Genomic DNA, 20,428 nt, shown 5'->3' with positions numbered 1-20,428 from the left:
TGAAAAAAGTTTTTGGTACGAGTATCCGAATAGGAAGTCTACTGTCTATTTCTCAGAATAAGGACTGCTAGAAGTAGCCCTATTGTGACACTTACTGTTAGAGCGAGATAGCTAAATGCATTTAAGCTCTTGTTAGAACGTGACAAAATGATTATGTTTTGTCCTTATCATCGTGGCCACTTTTTTTTGTTTGTCAAAATGTATTTGTACGTGAGTACTTGACAAACAACGTGAACTGTAGAAGGAATGACATTTCACAAGTAAGAAAATCTGCTTGAGCGAGAGGGACTGAGGGGGCCACGCTAGTTGCAAATCTGGACATATCTGTGGTCTATTTACATTTAATGTTCAATGTTGGTACGCCTGCTCAGCAACGATTGGCAACGATTCTGCTGTCAAAATTAAAAACAAAAAAATAAAAATGTCATTCAAGAAGACCGATTTTGGATTTCGAAAGGAGAAACGAAGTTGCGAAAATTAATCTGAAATAATTATAGAAATCCTTTTAGTTATTAGTGTACAAACATCTGTTTTAAAATTTTAGTGTTATACTCCGACAAATCGTAATTTTATTTATTGTGCTTAGTTACTGTCAAGTACAAAAGTATTAGTTGTATCAAATCGGCAAAGGACATTTTCTTGGGCGTAAAAAGAAAATGGCGTGTGCAACTCTTAAAAGGAATTTTGACTGGGAATCCATGGCACAGCTGCCAGCAAAGAGGCGAAGATGTGCTCCATTTGCCGCAAGCTCGAGCACAAGTCCTGGACTTAAAATGACTGAAAATAAAAGTTCAATATTTGGTGAGACCGTTAGTGCACCTGCAAAATTGACCCCAGGTTTGTTTATTTTTGGTGAATTACATCGACAGGGTAATTATTGATCTTTCGGTGAGATCTGTTCAATGATTTATGTTATTTTAATATTTTTTATGTAGTCTGCTTTATGATTTATCGCCATTGTTTGAAGATATCGTGAATATTATATTTGTCGTGCTAGAAAGAGATGGCATACGTATGACCGTTGGGCGTAATGGCTTTGTTGTTTTTCTCTTTTACAAAAAAAAGAAGCTAAATATTGCAAAAACTGACCAAGCTTTCTGAAGCAAGTTTTGAGATAATTCGTTGTACTCTAGGCCACGGCGAGGGGTGTATTTTTACTGTCACTGATTGATTGAAGATGTTGCTTGAACAGTGAACTTGCAAAATGGTGATAACTAAATTAATAACGAAGTTAGAAAAAATCGACTATGCTGCATTTTTTTAACCTACATTAGTCACGAAATATTCTTCGACCTAGATAAAATTCATTAATTAGCTGAATTTTTCCATATTTGGGGGATTTTATGGCTCTTGCAATTTTTGTCTGGAAAACTGCTTAAGTACATGTCAGAATACATGTGGGTATAGGGTTGCCAGGTGGCCAAACCTAATCAAAGTCAAAGTCAAAGTCAAATGATTTATTCAAAATAGGTAATAAATTACGCTTATTGATGGTCTGGTATGGTGTTAGATTTGTAAGGTGATAATTATAACGCAAACTTAAAACTAAAGCTACGAGGGTAGCTGTGGTACCTATATATCATTGAATAGGTATTTCAAAATGCCTATCTATTATCTAATTTATAGCCAAAAAGGTTAAAGGTGTGGACTGAAATTCAAATGATCGCTGCGCCAGTTCAAACCCTACCCATTGCACTAATGTCGTACCTACTCCTCTAGCACCAAGCTTCACGCTTAATTGGAGAGGAAAAGGGAATGTTAGTCAAGGGCCAGCCATGGGTAATATTCTTTATTAAAAACCGGCCAAGTGCGAGTCAGGCTCGCGCAACGAGGGTTCTGTAATTCAGTCGTATTTTTTCGACATTTTGCATGATAACTCAAGAATGCACAGGTACCCCACATATGATACCCCACTTGATATAGATATCTTACTTCAAGAATTGAAAATACTAATTATTAGTTTATGACCACAAATTAATAAAAATATTTTTTGTGTGACCTAACCCTAAATTCACGGTTTTCAGATTTTCCCCAAATGTCAGCTATAAGATGTATCTACCTGCCAAATTTCATGATTCTAGATCAGCGGGAAGTACCCTGTAGGTTTCTTGACAGACAGACAACAAAGTGATCCTATAAGGGTTCTGTTTTTCCTTTTGAGGTACGGAACCCTTAAAAGCAAAAAAAAACACATAAGAAAACCAATTTTTTTACTGAATTTTATTTTAATATGCAAGAGCCACCATTAAATCATTATAATGTTTAAAAATAACAAAAATGGATAGTTTTGAATTGAAGCCTCTGTAAATATTAATGACTAAAAATATTAAAGCTTTTTATTTTCCATAACTACAATTGAAGGCATTAATGATGGTAAAACTTATTTTGTGTACCAAGTAATCACAATGATCATCTATGCAATTAAACCTCAACTAAGGTTATTTAAGTCTTCTTTGTGTGGAAATTTAATCACTCAGATTTAAATAATGAACAATTGACATTAATTCCTGACTTAATCAGTAATTATGGCATAGACCTTTCTTTGTATACTCATTTTATTTGCCCTTGGCATCTTTGTTTTTTGTTATTCCACTTTCCTAACGGGAAAGTGTTAAATTCTAGTCTTGTGATGCCAAGTTAAACCCAAATGAGGAATTGGTGAAGAATAGCTCCAAATAATCAGCTTTTGTGCTTGCTTAGTACTTTAGGCAGCACCAAAATATTATTTTATTTTCTACTGAACCACCAACAGAATAAAAAAAAATTACATTATTCAAATCCTAGGTGCTAAGTTTTATGTAATTCAAATTATAGGCAGCTACAGCATGCAAATTTAGACAGATAAGTCGTGCGTAAGAACTTTAGCTTATGAAAAAACACAAAGGTAAGAAAAAAAAACCGGCCAAGTGCGAGTCAGGCTCGCGCAATGAGGGTTCCGTACTAACTACAGTCGTATTTTTTCGACATTTTACACGATAATTCAAAAACTTTGACGCATAAAAATAAATAAAAATCTGTTTTAGAATGTACAGGTGAAAACCTTTCATATGATACCCCACTTGATATAGCGATTCACTTCAAATTCATTTTCATGACCACAATTTTTTTTGTGTGATCCAACCCTAAATTCACGGTTTTCAGATTTTTCCCCAAATGTCAGCTATAAGATCTACCTACCTGCCAAATTTCATGATTCTAGGTCAACGGGAAGTACTCTGTAGGTTTCTTGACAGACAGACAGACAACAAAGTAATCCTATAAGGGTTCCGTTTTTCCTTTTGAAGTACGGAACCCTAACAAGAAAATATAAAGTGTAAGAAAATTGATTATTAAAATTATTGAGAAAATAATCAAATCAAAACCAGTGTAAATGTACAGGAAACAAATTAAAAAGTAGATGATGCCTGCAACTTTGTCTGTAGCTGCAGATTTAGATATTTGGAATTCTTCTATTTTCTAGAATAAGTAGCCAATCTCCATCTCCAGGATGCAAACTATCTCTGTACTTAATTTCATCCAGATTGGTTACAAGATTCTTAAAAAGGTGACGACAGACATCCATTTATAATATTAGTACGAATAATTATGGAGGATAAGACATATTTTTCACAATTTGCCAACACTTTGTTTGGTTGGTGCAGCTGGGTACCATAAAAAAACCGGCCAAGTGCGAGTCGGTCTCGCATACAAAGGGTTCCATACCATCTTACGAAAAATAATACTTTTAAATTTTCATAGCGACCATTTATTTATGAGTATTAACTTTATATAAATAAAAATAGAGCATAAACAAGCAGGTGGGTCACCTGATGTTAAGTGATTACCGCCACCCATGAACATCTGCAGCACCAAAGGAGCGGCCTTTGTGTTGCTGACATTTCAGGAATTTGTTGGTCTACCCCTTGAATAACACCATGCTGTAATCTAATGGAAGCACAGCAGAAGGGTGTTGATTCCATAGTTTGCATGTACGTGGAAAAAGGACCTGGCACAATGTGTGGTCAAGGTGTACCAGGCAGGGAGGGTGGTGAGGGTTGCTTGCAGTGCGGATGTAAAGAGACAGATGATGGATGGAAGTTTTGGATATTGCAGAGCGCATGGCTCAGGAGATATGCGACGAGATCAAGCGGCTGCAGCGTCGCCGCCAGCTGCGCCTCGCGTCGGGCGTGGCGTCGTGCTCGTCGTCCAGCGGCAGCGAGGGCGACTCGTCGCCGCCGCACCGCTCCGCACAGGCGGCGCGGCAGAAGGTGCATCGCCGCGCGCTCTTCACATTCAAGCAGGTACACAGTACATACCACTTGCTGGCAGATTTATATAATAAACTAGCTAATACCCGCAATTTTGTCTGGGTTTTTTAATTATTTTAGCGTTTAAACTATCGTGAGTGATTTCCATTATACCATATCTGTCACCAGCTGGATTTAGGATTTAGTCTACGTTAGCCTGACTAGTTTCGAACCCATCCTGGGTCCTTTTTCAAGGGAGTCAGGGGTTTTCAGGGGTTTTTAATTATTATTAGGTTTTTAAAAAGCCTATATCACTCTCCAGGTCTTTCTATATCCATGCAGAAAATGACGTCGATCCATTGCTCTGTTGCAACGTGATTGAAGGACAAACCAACAAACAGACACTTTCGCATTTATGGGTAGTGATCTACCCATATTATAAATGCGAACGTGTGGATGGTATTTAAGATGGTGTCTTAAATACCATCAGGTATTTAACTTAATTTACAATAATAATAAAATTAGTAACAGTGTATAATTATTAGCAATCCTAGACTAAGGGATCATGATACAAAGCTAAAATACCAATTGGCATCGTCAAATCCATTATAACACTTTCTGACCAACAGAGTTCATATATGGGACAAATTGCTCTAGGATGTGGTTATGTCAAGCTGGGTAAACCATTTCAAGAATAGGTTGGACAAAAATTTGGAAAACTCGAAGCACTTCTGATTCAGACGCATCAGCGAAAGCTGCTTAGTCTATTATAAATAATAATCATAACATCTATTGAATTAATGTTTAATTACATAACATCAGCCGATAGGCGTCCACTGCTGGACATAGGTCTCTTGTAGGGACTTCACGGTCTTGCTCCGCCGCCGCCGCCTTAATCCAGTGGCTCCCTGTGACACTTGATAATAATAATAATAAATACACTTTATTTGCACAACCACAAGAAGGATTACATTAAAGAATAAAAAACACAGACAGAAGGAAGATACAAAAGGCGGAGACACTTGATGTTGTCTGTCCACCTATGCTGTCTTCTTTTCTAAACAATCAGTTGTCGTTTTTTTTGTTCGATTGTTTTTTGTAAAGACAAATAAATCGACAATCGATTGTTCGGCTATTCGATTGTTTTTTCGCAACAATCGCCCATCGCAGTTACAAGCTCGATTACATAGTTCTGCCCACGTTGGGCTCGCATTGCAGGTGCGCATCATCTGCGAGCGTATGCTCAGCGACCAGGAGGCGGCGCTCAGGGCCGAGTACGAGACTGCGCTCAGCAACAAGCTCGCCGAGCAGTACGACGCCTTCGTGCGCTTCAACATTGACCAGGTACACCCCCGCCACAGTTCACGACAGTTATTGTAACAAAACCTACATCCTACACTAAGAGGACATGATATTATGAAGCTACAATGCCAATTGTCAAATCCATTAAAACACTTTCTGGCTAACAGAGTTGTTCATATTATATGGAATAAATTGCCCTAGGATGTGGTTATGTCAAGCTCTGTTGACCAGTTCAAGAATAGATTATATACTTACTGATTAATAATAATAATAGATTAATACTTTTGATATAGATGCATAAATAATAATAACAATAACAATTTGACGCTAGCCTATGAATCGCCTATTTTTCTTTTGTTTCATTTCACGTCATCCATAGCTGATTGACATGTCGTCGATTCAGGATCAAAACAGAGTTCCCTCACTCTAGTTCACTCTGTCCCCGATCTATAGGGTAGCTCTATACAAAAACGGCCAAGAGCGAGACAGGCTCGCGCAACGAGGGTTCTGTACTATAGTCCTATTTTTTCGACATTTTACACGATAATTAAAAAACTATGATGCAAAAAAAACTGTTTAAAATGTACAGGTGAAGCCCTTTCATATGATACCTCACTTGATATAGGTATCTTACTTCGAAAATTAAAAATACTAATTATTAGTTCATGACCACAATTTAATTTTTTTTGTGTGGTGTAACCACAAATTCACGGTTTTCAGATTTTTCCCCGAATGTCAGCTATAAGACCTACCTTCCTGCCAAATTTCATGATTCGGTCAACAGGAAGTACCCTGTAGGTTTCTTGACAGACAGACAACAAAGTGATCCTATAAGGGTTCGATTTTTCCTTTTGAGGTATGGAACCCTAAAAAGGCAGTCTTATCGCTAAATAGCGATCTTCCAGACAACCTTAGCGCTAGGGAGAAAATGAACAAATGGACAGTGGATGTTGTACTCTTTTGATAGTCAGTTGTTGTATTTGTAGGATTATGTGATAAATAATTAATTATGTAAACATTGATAATATTAGTGTGGATATCCTAAATTTAGGGGACATGATATGAAGCTACAATATCAATTGCCATCGTCAAATCCATTAAAACACTTTCTGACCAACAGAGTTGTTCACATATGGAATAAAGTGGTTATGTCAAGTTCTGTTAACCAGTTCAAGAATAGATGGGACAAACATTTGGAAGACTCGAAGCACTTCTGATATAGACGCATCAGCGAAAGCTGCTTAGTCTATTAAAAAATATATATATATATATATATATATATATATATATATATATATTGTTTGACTAATGTATGATGTGCTATGCAAATTGCAGGTGCAGCGCCGGCCTCCTCCCAACACTTGCATGCCGCTGGGCATGGACGCAGAGCACCACATGCACCAGGACCTTGTGCCCAGCTGTAAGTTACAGTTGTTTTGAGGCTGCCATCTTTTATCTAGTTTGCCACAGATTGCTCTATTTTTATTCATCATCATCATCAACCAATAGACGTCCACTGCTGGACATAGGTCTCTTGTAGGGACTTCCACACGCCACGGTCTTGCGCCGCCTGAATCCAGCGGCTCCCTGCGACTAGTCTGATGTCGTCCGTCCACCTAGTGGGATGTTTTCCAACGCAGCGCTTTCCGGTGCGACGTCGCCATTCCAGCACTTTAGGACCCCAATGTCTATCGGTTTTCTGAACTATGTGCCGTGGCCATTGCCACTTCAGCTTCGCAACCCGCTGAGCTATCATATTCTTACTTACTAGGTCTCATTTACGAAGTTACAAAATTCTAATATGATTTTATTTTATTTTATTTTCATTTCAACAAAAAACGGAAAAAGAAAAAACAAAAAAACAAAAAGATTGGTTTCTTCGTGCTCGTAAGCGCTTGCCGGCTTTGTAGTTGTAGTACTTATGTAGTTAACAATAAGAATACAAGTACTATATATAAAATTACTACAAAAAGTTTTTATACTTACTCAACACAATGTAGGTAGTTTTAAAATATGTACGCGTAAACGAGTTTCATATTCTATGCGTATTTATTTATTTCTAACGTATTCGTAATATCGGCTACAACATCAAAGAAGTTTGGTTCAACCGCACGTAAAAGTTACACTAATGTTTTGTTTTTGTTTCAGATCTTTCCTAATAACAGCGAAGCGGATTTGCGGATTAATGCTGCAAACAATATCAAGACAAACATATTTTGGTATATATGTGAAAATTATATGCGGGAATAGTATAGAGTATCCTAATGGTTAAAAATGTTACTTGTGATGGTGGAATTTGGCTGCTGTCAATATACACAGGGTGGAAACTGTTAGGGCCCTACACTTTCCAAATAGATTAATTTTTTTAAGTTGTCTAAATATATAAAAGGAAAAGATGACTGACTGATTGACTGACAGACTGATCTATCAACGCACGGCTCAACGGCTCACGACTTGGTATGCAGATAGCTATTATGACGTAGACATCGCTAAAAAAGCATTTTTGAAAATTTAACCCCTAAGGGGGTTAAATAGGGGTTTGAAATTTGTGTAGTCCACGGATGAAGTGAGCATAAGCCTAGTTTCGGTATATTTCTCAAAAGACTCCATCTTAGGCGCCATCCACGGACGAGGCAATCGCGGCGATAGTCTTGCGGTGCCGTGAAAGGTCTTAAGGCCGATTCACACTGGAATGGCAGGGACGCGACGAGGCCGGCAGATTCGGCAGCCGCGCGTCGACTCTCAACACCAGTTTAGGTTTCTACATTCAGGGGTGTGTAGAGTGGGGAAGGCCCGGCCGCGCGTAGCCGCCAGCGCATCTTGTCGCCGCGGGCAGTATCACTGACAAAACTTTTGAGGTTTTCAAGCGATACTGGTCTTTTAACTATGTAGATAAAGTTTAAAATTCTTTAACACTGAAAGTGCTCGCCGTGCCAGGCGGCAGGTTCCGGTGTGAATCGGCCCTTATAGACCAATCCTCACAGGGCTATACTATCGCTGACGATAGTAGGTTGGACTCGTTGCGATTCCCTCGCCCGTGGAGACGGCGCCATAGCCGTTATCATCACTTGCCAGCATGTCTGATTGCAGTCAAGCGAAAAAAATTGTTACAAGTGATAAAAAGTAAACCTAACATGCCTACAAAGTTACAGTGCAATTTACCGATGATTTTTACATTTAAAACGCATAGTATTTAAAATACGTATCGAATTGAGAACCTCTTCCTTTTTTGGAGTCGGTGAAAAACTGTAAAACTGGGTGAAACTATACTAGAGGTGCAGGTATCAAGTCTATTTCTCTTTAGCTTATAATTGCTGATTGTTTCCACCCTGTGTGCTGCTTAACATTACAGATACAGTATTATGAATTGACTGTGTTTGTTGAAAGATAGTTATGTAATATGGTCATTTGTAGTATGACCTTTTGTGACTTCAAATACTGGTCAAGAGCGAGTCGCACTTTCTGACGGATTTTGTATATGAATTTTGCTGAATGTGGCATATTGGTACCGATTCCGTTATCTATCTCTAAACTAAATTTAAAGTATCTGCTAAACACACACACGACCCAAACACACAACAGATTTAATAAACGAGCAAATGAGGGTAGCTAATGCTGAAGCATTAAACATGTCTCTCATAATCGATTCTGGTAAAGAAGGTTGTGCTCAGAATCAGTACTATTGGCACTGATTCTGGGCACTCTAATTTTAGAGTGTTCGCATGCTCTTCTTACTAATGTAATATGAAAGGGACAGACACAGTTGGACAGTTTTAAATTTAATTTTTAGATGGTAAAACCCGTGATTTTAGCGCGCAGTCGCGAACCTACTGTTTAAATTTGTATTGTGCACTAAAATTTGGAGTCTTTAAATGTGAAAGTCACGTTCCGTTCCTTTTTTAGAATTAGTAAAAAGAAAAGGATGCAGATACTTTAAATTTAGTTTAGAGAGAGACTAGAGAATCGGGGCCATTCTCTCTTTTTACCCGAAACCAACCGTGCCCTAAAGCGCCATATTGACCCAGTCAAGTTCCACAGGAATGTTCATGCCACATATACATAAAGTAAAATTAGCTTATAATGCTTAGTTAAGATTTGCTGCATAATTGTGTTCATAGACTGAGAGGAAGGATCGCGAGAGGGTATGTCGTAAGAGGGGGGTAGAGGCTGATTGGGTTTGATTTTCACTGGAAAATAATGGGGATAGATGAGGCTACACAAATGACTTATTGCGGGACCATCCAGTAATTTGTATCGCTTTAGGCTGCCTGTCCACTGACGCGGAGCGGAGCTGAGATGTGTTGAGCAAACCAATCAGATTGTCGGTAAATAACGCGATATACTTATTCCGTCATCTGACAAAACTGATTGGTCAACTATACACATCTCCGCTCCGCTCCGCACCAGTGGACAGGCAGCCTAATAGGCAGTTTTCTGAGGACATAAGGGCCTGCGCAGACGTAACTATAGTCCGCGGAAGAAGTCCGTTGTCTTTTACTACGGATTTTCGCCGTTTATCAGTCCGTCGTGTGCGTTGTGCGATGCATTTCTTAAGTGATGAATTTTTATTTTCCGACGTCTGTGTACACCCTAAATGTCAAAAATTATTCTTGCGCTCATGTTCAAAACTGTCATGTTGAAGTTGAAAAAGTTAGGAATGTGTACAGTACACGGCAGAAAATAATGTACATCGACCTTTAGGTGATAGCGGATTTGTAGTTTTGTCTCTGTCGTTGAGACCGACAAAACATCATATTGGTATGAGTGATAGAGACAACGCTCTACAAAGTCGGAAAATCATTCTAAAGGCCGATGTACATATATTTTCTGCCGTGTACTGTATCTTATTGGATGGTCCCTTTACAACTGGTTCGGTAAAGAACAAGAGGAACCAAAATTTATAAACTGATTAAGTTTTCTAAAGTGACCGAAACTATAGGATAGACTTAGTAATATCTAAAATAACACAAATGATAAATTCACACAGAGTGCCTGTTAAAAACCATTCTCATGCGTTGATTGCAAATTAGTTAGCCATAATTTTGATTTGTTTAATTTTATTTTTAGTTTAATTTTTAGTGTTGTCGAAATAAATTTCATACACAAAATTATATTTTATTTTCTTTTTATCAAGTTTTTAGTGTGTTTTAACAACACAGATCTTATGACGAGGCGGGCTTGCGTATCAGACCATTCAATATTCTATAATTAATTACTCATGTAATCTAAAAGTATGAATTTAACTCTTCTATGATAATGGACTATTCTCGTAAATAAACTCATTACTCTGATACAGACAGGGCTTGTTTAGTTTAATGTTATTTAGCTTTATTAAACTTTTAAGTTATTTTTTCTCGGTAACGCAAAATTTGTATAAACAACAAATGCGTCGCTGAGAATATTATTTTTTACGTATATTTGGGCTTGTTTTATACATTAATTTAGTTAAAAAGTTTTTATTGAATACAAACAGGATTAATTTGTTACCAAACAATTATTCAATAAAAATTAGGATAGGTCTTTTTGAATTGTATTAGCAGCTCATTATTATTATTATAGGTTACTGGCGTTTAAGAACTGAAATAAAAATTAGTTAAACACCATCAAAACTGATTTTTAATTTTATATATTTCGCGCTTTACAAAAACACCATGTGACAAGACTGGAGTTCACGTCGAGACTCGAGGTGTTCAACTTCAGATTTTGATCATGGCCACTTTCGACCTAATAGAGTAAAATCCACGAAGTCGTAGCGCGAGATCTGTCTTGTGGGCTAGAGCAGTCCTTTTGGACCAAGGGCCAATTTGAAGATATCAGCTGCTAAAGGTACGAAAAGTGCGAGTCGGACTCTCATGAAGGGTTCCGTAACCAACGTTCAAATATTCTGACAAACATGTTTGACCGTTTACGGGGCACTAGTTCCGATTTTGGTCAAGCGCCAAAAGAGCCTTGTCGCACTGTATTAAACGACGCGACACGCATAGAGTATATACCTACGTCTTTGGCGACTTGCTCCGTGTAGACGCACCTTTAGTTCAATAATGCAGGCTCAAAAAGGCTAGAACCCAGAGCAGTACAACCATTTAAAACAAAAAAAATAAAGTTCAATAGTCTGCAATTCACCTTGACACTTCACTTTTCTGTCGACTTGTCAAATTTTTTATTTTCATCCTAGAATTTTTAAAATCAATTTTCTGTAAGTATTTTCTTGAAAATCTGAAAATGAGCTTGGAAACATCTTCAAATAATGGTACAAGTAAGCCAGAACGGAAACACTACGATCGCACAAAATCAGACGATTTACAGATCTCTAGAACGGACATGAATATGTTGATCATGAATTATTTAGTCACAGGTAAGATTCTTTTGCTTCTCAAGCTCATAGATAGAAAAAAAGATTCAGGAACTATCAAAAGTTTTAAGTATTTAGAATCAACGACATACAAATTTCAATGTTGATATGAACATGTTTGAAACAAAGGGTATCTAAAAGGCCTTGATTTTGAGTTGTGGCACGTTTATTTATGCTTTTCAACTTCTAATATCATGGTAGAATCAAATCATCGAGCGTTTAAAAATTACATAGATAGATTGGTGACTTTGGTTAAAGAGTTTTTGTATATTGTAAAGAATCCTAAAGTGTGTTTGTTCATTCAGAATGGAGCAACAGATCATATTTAAAGAGCCAGAGTTACTTATTCTCCTGGTATTAAGAATTCCTATATAAAGTATGATTTAAATACATAGCTTGCTGGTTCTTCTCGGAAGGAAAGGCATTCTTAGCCAGTGGTAGATGCATTTGACGATTCAAAAGTACTTGTAAAAGTTTAGTGGAATAAAAAATATTTTTATTATATTTTACATATTCCATGCAGCTCATGAAGTTTTTGGCATAAACTAGTATATCTTAGGGGTTGTTTGATAGCTAATGTCCTGTACTATAACCCCTTAACTGGATCGTGACATATTTTCCTGTAACCCTGGATAAAGTCACTTATTATGAATTCGATGATGCCAGCGACTTCGTCCGCGTGGATTTAGGTTTATTCTTTTTTTAGGTGATTAGGTAGCAATAAAATACTATAAAATTTTCCGGGGTCAAAGTAGCTTATGTCCTTCCCCGGGATGCAAGCTATCACTGTACCAAATTTCATTGAAATTGGTAAAATGGATGGGCTGTGAAAAGCTAGCAGACAGACAGACATACACACTTTCGCATTAATAATAATAGTATAGATATCATTGTTTTCAGAGGGCTTCAAAGAAGCAGCTCTCAAATTCCAACAAGAGGCTGGCTTGCAGGAGCCTGCATTGTGCAGCTCACTGGATGAGCGTATCATGATCAGGGAGGCGGTGCAGGGCGGCAGAATACCGGAGGCTATCTCCATGGTCAATGCATTGCATCCAGAACTGTTGGACAATGATAGATACCTGTACTTTCATTTACAAGTAAGCTAAAAAACAGCTGTTATGTGACTAAGCCATGATAGCCTAGTGGTAAATATGTCAGCCTCCTTGTTAGAGGAGTTTCTATACCTAGCATGCACCTCTAACATTTCAGAGTTATGAGTTTCACTTGTTTTAACAGTAAAAGAAACATGGTGAGGAAACATGCTTGCCTGAGTTCGCTATAATGTTCTCAAAGGTGATGTAGTAATTCTAAATAAATAAAAGTTTATTCAGCTCACAAAACAAGAGAAACAAAATACATAAACCAAATGTTAAAAATTAAACTAGATAAACTTAAAACTACGAGCTTGACATTACTAAGACGAGTAGTTTTAAGGGGAGTTCCTACGTTTGCATGAAGAAAGCACTGAGCTCCTTCTCTCGTCTCATAATAACAGGACTTTGGATAAACTTGTTTCAGCAATTACAATTACTGGAGTTGATTCGAGCAGGCAGAGCGGAGGAAGCCTTAGCCTTTGCCAGTGCAACGCTGGCGGAGGCTGGAGCAAACGATCGCAATGCCCTCACTGAGCTGGAGAGATCCCTTGCTTTATTGGCCTTCCCCGACCCTCACACTTCACCGTTCGCAGACCTGTTGCTACCTTCACACAGTCAGAAGGTATTTTTATTTTATACTAGCTATTGCCCGCGACTTCGTCCACGTCGAGTTAGGTTTGTAAAAATCCCGTGGGAACTCTTTGATTTCCCGGGATAAAAAGTCGCCTATGTCACTCTCCAGGTCTTTATCTATACCCATGCAAAAAATCACGTCAATCCGTTGCAGCGTTGCGACGTGATTGAAGGACAAACCAACAAACAAACACACTTTCGCATTTATAATGTGACCTGGAGAGTGACCTATCCTACTTTTTATCCTGGAAAATCCGGAACTTCCCACGGGATTCTTAAAAACCCAATTCCACGCGGACGAAGTCGCGGGCATCAGCTAGTATAAGTATGGATGTACAAAAGAATTAACCACATTATTTAATCAATAAGTTGCACCTTAGGTTAAGTTTAAGTCACTTTAAATACCGTGGCAATAAATTTCAGATTGCAAGTGAACTCAACGCAGCGATCCTGAAGATGGAGAACCAAGAATACACGAACCCAAAGCTCTGCAGCTTGCTCCGCATGATCCTCTGGTCGCAGAGCGAGCTGGACAAGCACAACGTCAAGTACCCAAAGATGACGGACCTGGCCAACGCCACGATAGAACAGCCAAAATGAAACATACTGCGCAAGAAAAGTAACTTGTTTAGTTGTGATTGATATTTTTAAGGTTTCCTACGGAAAATAAATGCAGTGGGCTGACTAATTATAAATTCCTAGCCAATGCCCGCGACTTCGTTCGCGTCGGTTAAGATTTTCAAAAATCACGTGGGATGTTTGATTTCAGCGATAAAAAGTAGCTTATATCACTCTACAGGTTTTCAACTATATCCATGTATAAATCATGCCCATCTGTTGCTCCGTTGCGGCGTGATTGAAGGACAAACCAACGAACCAACAACCAACACACTTTCGCATTTTTAATATTGATAAAATTTATTAAGGCCAAAGCACACACGACTATTTAAGCATCGGCAATTGGGATGGTGCCTCAAAAATAAATTAAATCTTAGTAATTCGATAAATAGAGGGTCTTCCAAAATTCGTAAAATCCATGTCCACTGTTAAGTTTAAGTTTGCTAAACATTTTAAATCATCGATTTAACTAAAAAAACGAAAAATACATCAAATGTTCATGACGTCATGCGTCATAACATGTATTTAATACAAGATCCCATAGCTAAGCGAGCGTTTTGACGTTTGATAAGAAGTTGCTGATTTGACTAGTAGTCACCATCCTTATTCGATTCGCTTTTGAGAAGCTAGAAAAATAAATAAAATGATGTAGTTTTGTGTTCATACATTTGATCGTTTGAATAAGAAAATACCTGAACACAGTCACTACTTTCCTACAGCCAATGCGGGAAACGGAAGATTGACTGGCGAACCAATCGCGCTAAGAAACACGCCGTCGCATTTCTCTTCAAACCACCAAATGGATTGATAAATCACCCACTGCGCAGGTTCAAGGTTAGAGTTATGCGATGCAATAAATAAATTGCTGATCATCTATGAACAGGTTATCATGTGTGCTTTTGCCTTTATAGACTACCTGACTGAGGGATCTGCAAAAGTCTTTATCATACTATGATAACATAGATAATAATAATTAGGTGTTTAAGATCCTAAATATTGTTAGTCAATCCAAACAGTGACGTAATACATAATTATTTATTTCTATGCATATTATTTTACAGTATTAGTTACTGTGAAAGTAGAAAAGATACCCGAGCCCGACGTATTCACTTTATCCACCTTAAAACAGGTAGGGTGAAACTTAGACACGTGTCTGCCTATCCACCCCGGACTAAGAAGTGATATACAAATTCCGTCATTCCACCCTGTCCGGGGTGGAGAGGCGGAACAGCTTAGCACCGTGATCGCGGACCGCGGGGCACGCAGGGATCTGCAACATAAACGTACAGTCAAAGGCCAAAACTCGTTTAGCAACTGCAATGATCGAATTCGCTTGCACTGCACGGTTGTGCGCACATCTGAGTGTTTGTGTGGCGTGTTTATAGAAAAGAAGTGCGGCTGGTTTTTGATGCAGTTGTTTTGCGGAATTGCTACTTGAATTCTGAGACTGGCCGTACATAAACATCTGCCCCAAAAAATGGTTCTCCCGCGATTCGGCTCATATAACCGAGAAGTTGGTGGGGCCTTGGGAGGTGGAGTGGAGGGTTGCCCAGGAAAACACGTTTCCGAGTATACACTCTAGAGTGGGTGTTTTAGAGTGGATAAATGGAACAAGTCAACCCTAAACTACTATAGAAACGTGACTTATGATTTTTGCAGATCCTTTTAACTGACTCAAATAAATCGTAGCCATTGCTAGCTATTAATTTACTTGTAGATGCCCAAATAATGACTTAAGTAAGATAATCTCATTCAACTTGTGAGAACTATTATAATAGGTAGGTATTATAGATATCTCTGTGCAGTCTACTAAGTGTATGTTTGTTTTTAACAGACTTCCAAAAAGGAGGTGGTTCTTAATTCGGCCCGTTGTTTTTAAAATATGATCTGATACCTACAGACTCCAGAACATAGACGGTAAGCATTGCGTCAATAAATGAAACGGGGTGTTTGAGAAGCAGATTATGTACCAAAACTTGTTAGCTGGCCTTAAGTAGTTCAATTATTCAGATTTTAGGGTTCCGTACCTCAAAAGGAAAAACGGAACCCTTATAGGATCACTTTGTTGTCTGTCTGTCCAGAAACCTACAGGGTACTTCCTGTTGACCTAGAAACATGATATTTGGCAGGTAGGTGGGTCTTATATCTGACATTTGGGGAAAAATCTGAAAACGTTAAGCGAAACAGAGCTATATCTCTCACATAAATGCCTCGTTTTAACTCAACCTTAAGTAACGATTTGCGACTCTGAGTACGACGGCAAGAAATTTATTTTTTAATTAATTGTTGTCAAGACAAATATTCGTGTAGGTACTAAATTACTTCAAATGAAATTTTAACTGAGAGACAGTAAAGTTTTCCTAATTTTAAGGATTTTGTATGTAATATTAGAAATAAAAAAAATATTTATTAATATTTTATTTGAATTCTTATTTAAATCCAGCATAATTATTATTATTCTTAGAATATATACATTTTAAGAATAATTTACTAAAACTGATCGCATACCTAGTCGCACCGAATACGCCGCATGCATCGTATGGTGCGATATTTGATTTTTGTTTTTAATGGAAAAGCCACTAAACAGACCACCAGACTATAAAAACTTCTGACTCAAATAATAATCTGTAGCTATGGCTAGCTATAAATTTACTTGTATTATTATTTTGCCCAAATAATAAATTAGTAAATTATATATTAATTAAATAACATAATCTCATTCAAATTATAAGAGAGAACCAGAGTAATCGACATAGTTCAGTGTGTTGTGAAGCTGCAATAGCAAGGGGCAGGGCACTTAGTTCGAAAAACCGATAGTTGGAACAGCCCCCACTAGATAGACAGGTGACATCAAACGAGTCGCACGGAGCCGCTGGATTCAGTCTGTTCAATGGTGAATTGAAGTCCTTACAAGAGATCTTTGTCTATCAGTAGACGTCTATTGGTTGATGATGATAATGACGTTCAAATCGCACACTAATCTTACTGACAGAGTGAACTAGAATGGACTCTCGGTTTGATCCTAAATCGGACGATATGTCAAATATTAGGCTATGGGTGACGTGAAATCAAAGAATCATAGAAATGTAGGTAAAATTTGACGCCTGCCAGTAATATTGAAGCCACTTTTTGTTACAAGTTCCATAACTGTCGTGAACTGTGCTACTAATAATAATAGCATTAAACTAATTGCACTTCCACAAAGTGAGGGAATTCATTTGATGTGTGAGGTACAGTATGTGTCACCAGCCGAGCACATAATCTAGCGCCTTGGAGATGATCCCACTGGACCTCTGGGGCACCGGGGCGTTGGGGATCGGTGTGGGGCAGAGAGATCTTGCAGCACTTTGTCTGAAAATAAACAAAATGAAACTATAGACAGCCGGCCGCAATAGACACAGTACGAGGTTCGAATCCCGCAAGAGAAAAATTGGCAGTCGGGTGAACTACTGGACAAAGGGCCATAGTGCAAGAACAGAAATGTTATTTCTCTGAGCGCCACCTCTCGCTCCTTCTCCGCGCGCGTCGCGTAGCGGATGTGGGCCCAGTTGTATTGCTGCCTACCGTTCCATAGTAACGTTGGGGCTGGTGTCGGGGCGGCGCGGCGGCTCGCGGCACTCCACGACGCCCACCATCACTCCGGGCAGCACCTGGCGGCCGCTGAGCGCCACCGCTCGCTCCTTCTCCGCGCGCGTCGCGTAGCGGATGTGGGCCCAGTTGTATTGCTGCCTACCGTTCCATAGTAACGTTGGGGCTGGTGTCGGGGCGGCGCGGCGGCTCGCGGCACTCCACGACGCCCACCATCACTCCGGGCAGCACCTGGCGGCCGCTGAGCGCCACCGCTCGCTCCTTCTCCGCGCGCGTCGCGTAGCGGATGTGGGCAAAGTTGTATTGCTGCCTACCGTTCCATAGTAACGTTGGGGCTGGTGTCGGGGCGGCGCGGCGGCTCGCGGCACTCCACGACGCCCACCATCACTCCGGGCAGCACCTGGCGGCCGCTGAGCGCCACCGCACGTTCCTTCTCCGCGCGCGTCGCGTAGCGGATGTGGGCCCAGTTGCCAGGGGTGGGGTATTGCTTATCTAGAACAATTTTTTTCCTAAGTAACAAAGCAATCTGGGCCATCTTTTACATGTTTTTTCTGTGCAAAGAATGGCATTACTTTTAATGACCTATGCAGGCAAGAGACTATTGTTCGCCTGGACAAAAATGCATCTCCAAGAACTGCATTGCAGAATGCACACTTTATTATTGATGGTCAATTGAATTAGGTCTATGGCAAAATACCACCAAGAGGGACCTTTGTCCTTCACAGACAGCAGTCCCCCGTCTGCGCAAGCCCTATACCAAGTAAGTTTTTGAATACATAGCACCATTTCAAACACACAATAGTTCAATGTTCAGACTGTGTACTAAAATTGAAAGTTCAACCCAATTGAAAGACCTAAAGTCAAGCACGATTTGGCTATCTGATAATTTTTGCAAAGCTACTTATTCAGTTGTCTACATCCAAATGCCATAAGATTTTTAAGCTATAAAAAAGCTCTCAAGTCTCCCCACAAAGTAATGTCTAGGATGCAACTCCAAAACAACTAGATATTTCACTACCTGTATTATACATGCGAAAGTGTGTTTGTTGTTGGTTTTTGGTTTGTCCTTCAATTACATTACAACGGAGCAACAGATAAACGTGATTTTTTGCATGGCCATAGTTAAAGAATGGAGAGTGACATAGGCTACTTTTTATCCATGAAAATTTAACAGTTACCACAGAATTTAAAAAACTAAATTCACACAAACTAAGTCATGTGCATCAGCTAGTAGACAAACAAAAATATATGAAAAATGATTGAATATTACCAAGTATAGCACCACAGTTACTAAATCTAGCCAGCACTGTGTTTGCTGCATTGGGCGGAAACCCAAACACAGTGACCCAGTACTCGTCCTGCTCCTGGCAACCATCTTGCCACGCTCCATACGATTGATTATTCACATTATTTACATACGAACTCTGCATTAAGGAGTTATTATTGCCATAGCCTAAGAAACTGTTCTCTTGAAATAAAGATTTGTTGACAGAAGGTTCGCTCTTTATAGTGTCAAATAAGTCTTCTATGGGAGGGCCGTTGGTCTTGGCCGAGTATGAAACGTTGGGTGACTGAGGTATGTTAGGGTATATGTTCTGATGGTTGTATAGGGCTTGTTTTTGCATTGACATGTTCTGGCGATATAACTTCTGTTCTGGTGTGGAGGTTTGAGTTGGGCTTGTGGGTGAGCCTGCAAACAATACAGAAATAATTAACAACATCCAAGTAGTCAGCTTTGCATTAGTATAATAATGTAATTGCGAACTTAGAGCAGTTGCACAATATGAAAATTAATCCTAAAACTACTTCCTACTATATTATATTATTATATTTATTATAATATTATAAATGTGAAAGTGTGGATGTTTGTTACTCAATCACGCAAAAACTGCTGAACGGATTTTGATGAAATTTGGAATGGAGATAGATTAAACCCGGTATTAATACATAGGCTACTTTTTATCCCAGAAAACCAAAGAGCTCCCGCGGGATTTCGAAAAATGTAAATCCACGCGGGCGAAGTCGCAGGCTAGTAACAAATAAATAATTACAGGTCAACTTATATAGAGTTTATGACAAAGCAAGATGAGGTTGGCAAGATTTCGAAAGCAGATTCTCCTGACAAGGCCCAGCAAGAAACTCTGTAATCCTTTTCATAAGGCAAAAGGAATAATGTCTTAAAATTAAAACTTACCGAAAGCAAGACTACGGCCTTTCGTTGGTGACAAGCTATTCGTCCGCGGAGACATCGCTGTCATAGTTGGTGGATTTATTTCGCCCAACAAGAAAGGAGGCAAATATCCCACGTTAGGGCTCCCAGATGGAGAATGAGTTGGACTTCCTAAAGTCATGGGTTCCATTCTAAAGTGCTTTTGCAGTTACTCTGTATTATCAATCAATATTATGATTTCTAACAAATACTTAAGTTACGTTTTTACTTATTTAATTATTTTTAAAAATGCATAACTATAATAGTTTACCGGACCAACGACAACGACCAACGACCAGTTAGGGGTCCGATCAGGGCCGGAAAGTCGCTTATTATCACCTATTGTAGTTTTTATTAGCGCCGTCTATTAGTTGGTCACATGAACTAAATTATTGCTTGATTTACT

General features: G+C 38.9%; 4 protein-coding genes across 4 annotated transcripts in view; 2 read left to right on the top strand and 2 right to left on the bottom strand.

Moving 5' to 3' along the window:
• Ifrd1 (Interferon-related developmental regulator 1) overlaps positions 1-20,428 on the bottom strand; it is a 92,997-nt gene that overhangs the window by 8,952 nt on the left and 63,617 nt on the right. The gene's annotated exons all lie outside the window — the stretch shown is intronic.
• On the top strand, positions 398-7,867 carry LOC117982394 (akirin-like). Its single transcript, XM_034968752.2, has 5 exons — positions 398-837; positions 4,093-4,280; positions 5,445-5,570; positions 6,864-6,948; positions 7,677-7,867. Exons 1-5 carry the CDS (start codon positions 657-659, stop codon positions 7,685-7,687), a joined length of 591 nt encoding a protein of 196 aa, XP_034824643.1. The 5' UTR covers positions 398-656; the 3' UTR covers positions 7,688-7,867.
• Positions 11,669-16,643, top strand: Hou (GID complex subunit 8 homolog protein Houki). The gene is made up of 4 exons (XM_034968748.2): positions 11,669-11,883; positions 12,781-12,977; positions 13,399-13,596; positions 14,031-16,643. Exons 1-4 carry the CDS (start codon positions 11,751-11,753, stop codon positions 14,205-14,207), a joined length of 705 nt encoding a protein of 234 aa, XP_034824639.1. The 5' UTR covers positions 11,669-11,750; the 3' UTR covers positions 14,208-16,643.
• On the bottom strand, positions 17,397-20,326 carry Nup35 (Nucleoporin 35kDa). Its single transcript, XM_034968747.2, has 4 exons — positions 20,008-20,326; positions 19,084-19,503; positions 18,128-18,305; positions 17,397-17,576 (listed from the first exon to the last, which is right to left on the bottom strand). The coding sequence occupies exons 1-4, from the start codon at positions 20,171-20,173 to the stop codon at positions 17,468-17,470; spliced, it is 873 nt and encodes a 290-aa protein (XP_034824638.1). The 5' UTR covers positions 20,174-20,326; the 3' UTR covers positions 17,397-17,467.

Source organism: Maniola hyperantus, chromosome 5 (assembly GCF_902806685.2).
Source record: "Maniola hyperantus chromosome 5, iAphHyp1.2, whole genome shotgun sequence".
In the NCBI taxonomy this organism is placed as follows: Eukaryota; Metazoa; Arthropoda; class Insecta; order Lepidoptera; family Nymphalidae; genus Maniola; species Maniola hyperantus.
This window is presented reverse-complemented; position numbering and strand designations above follow the sequence as displayed.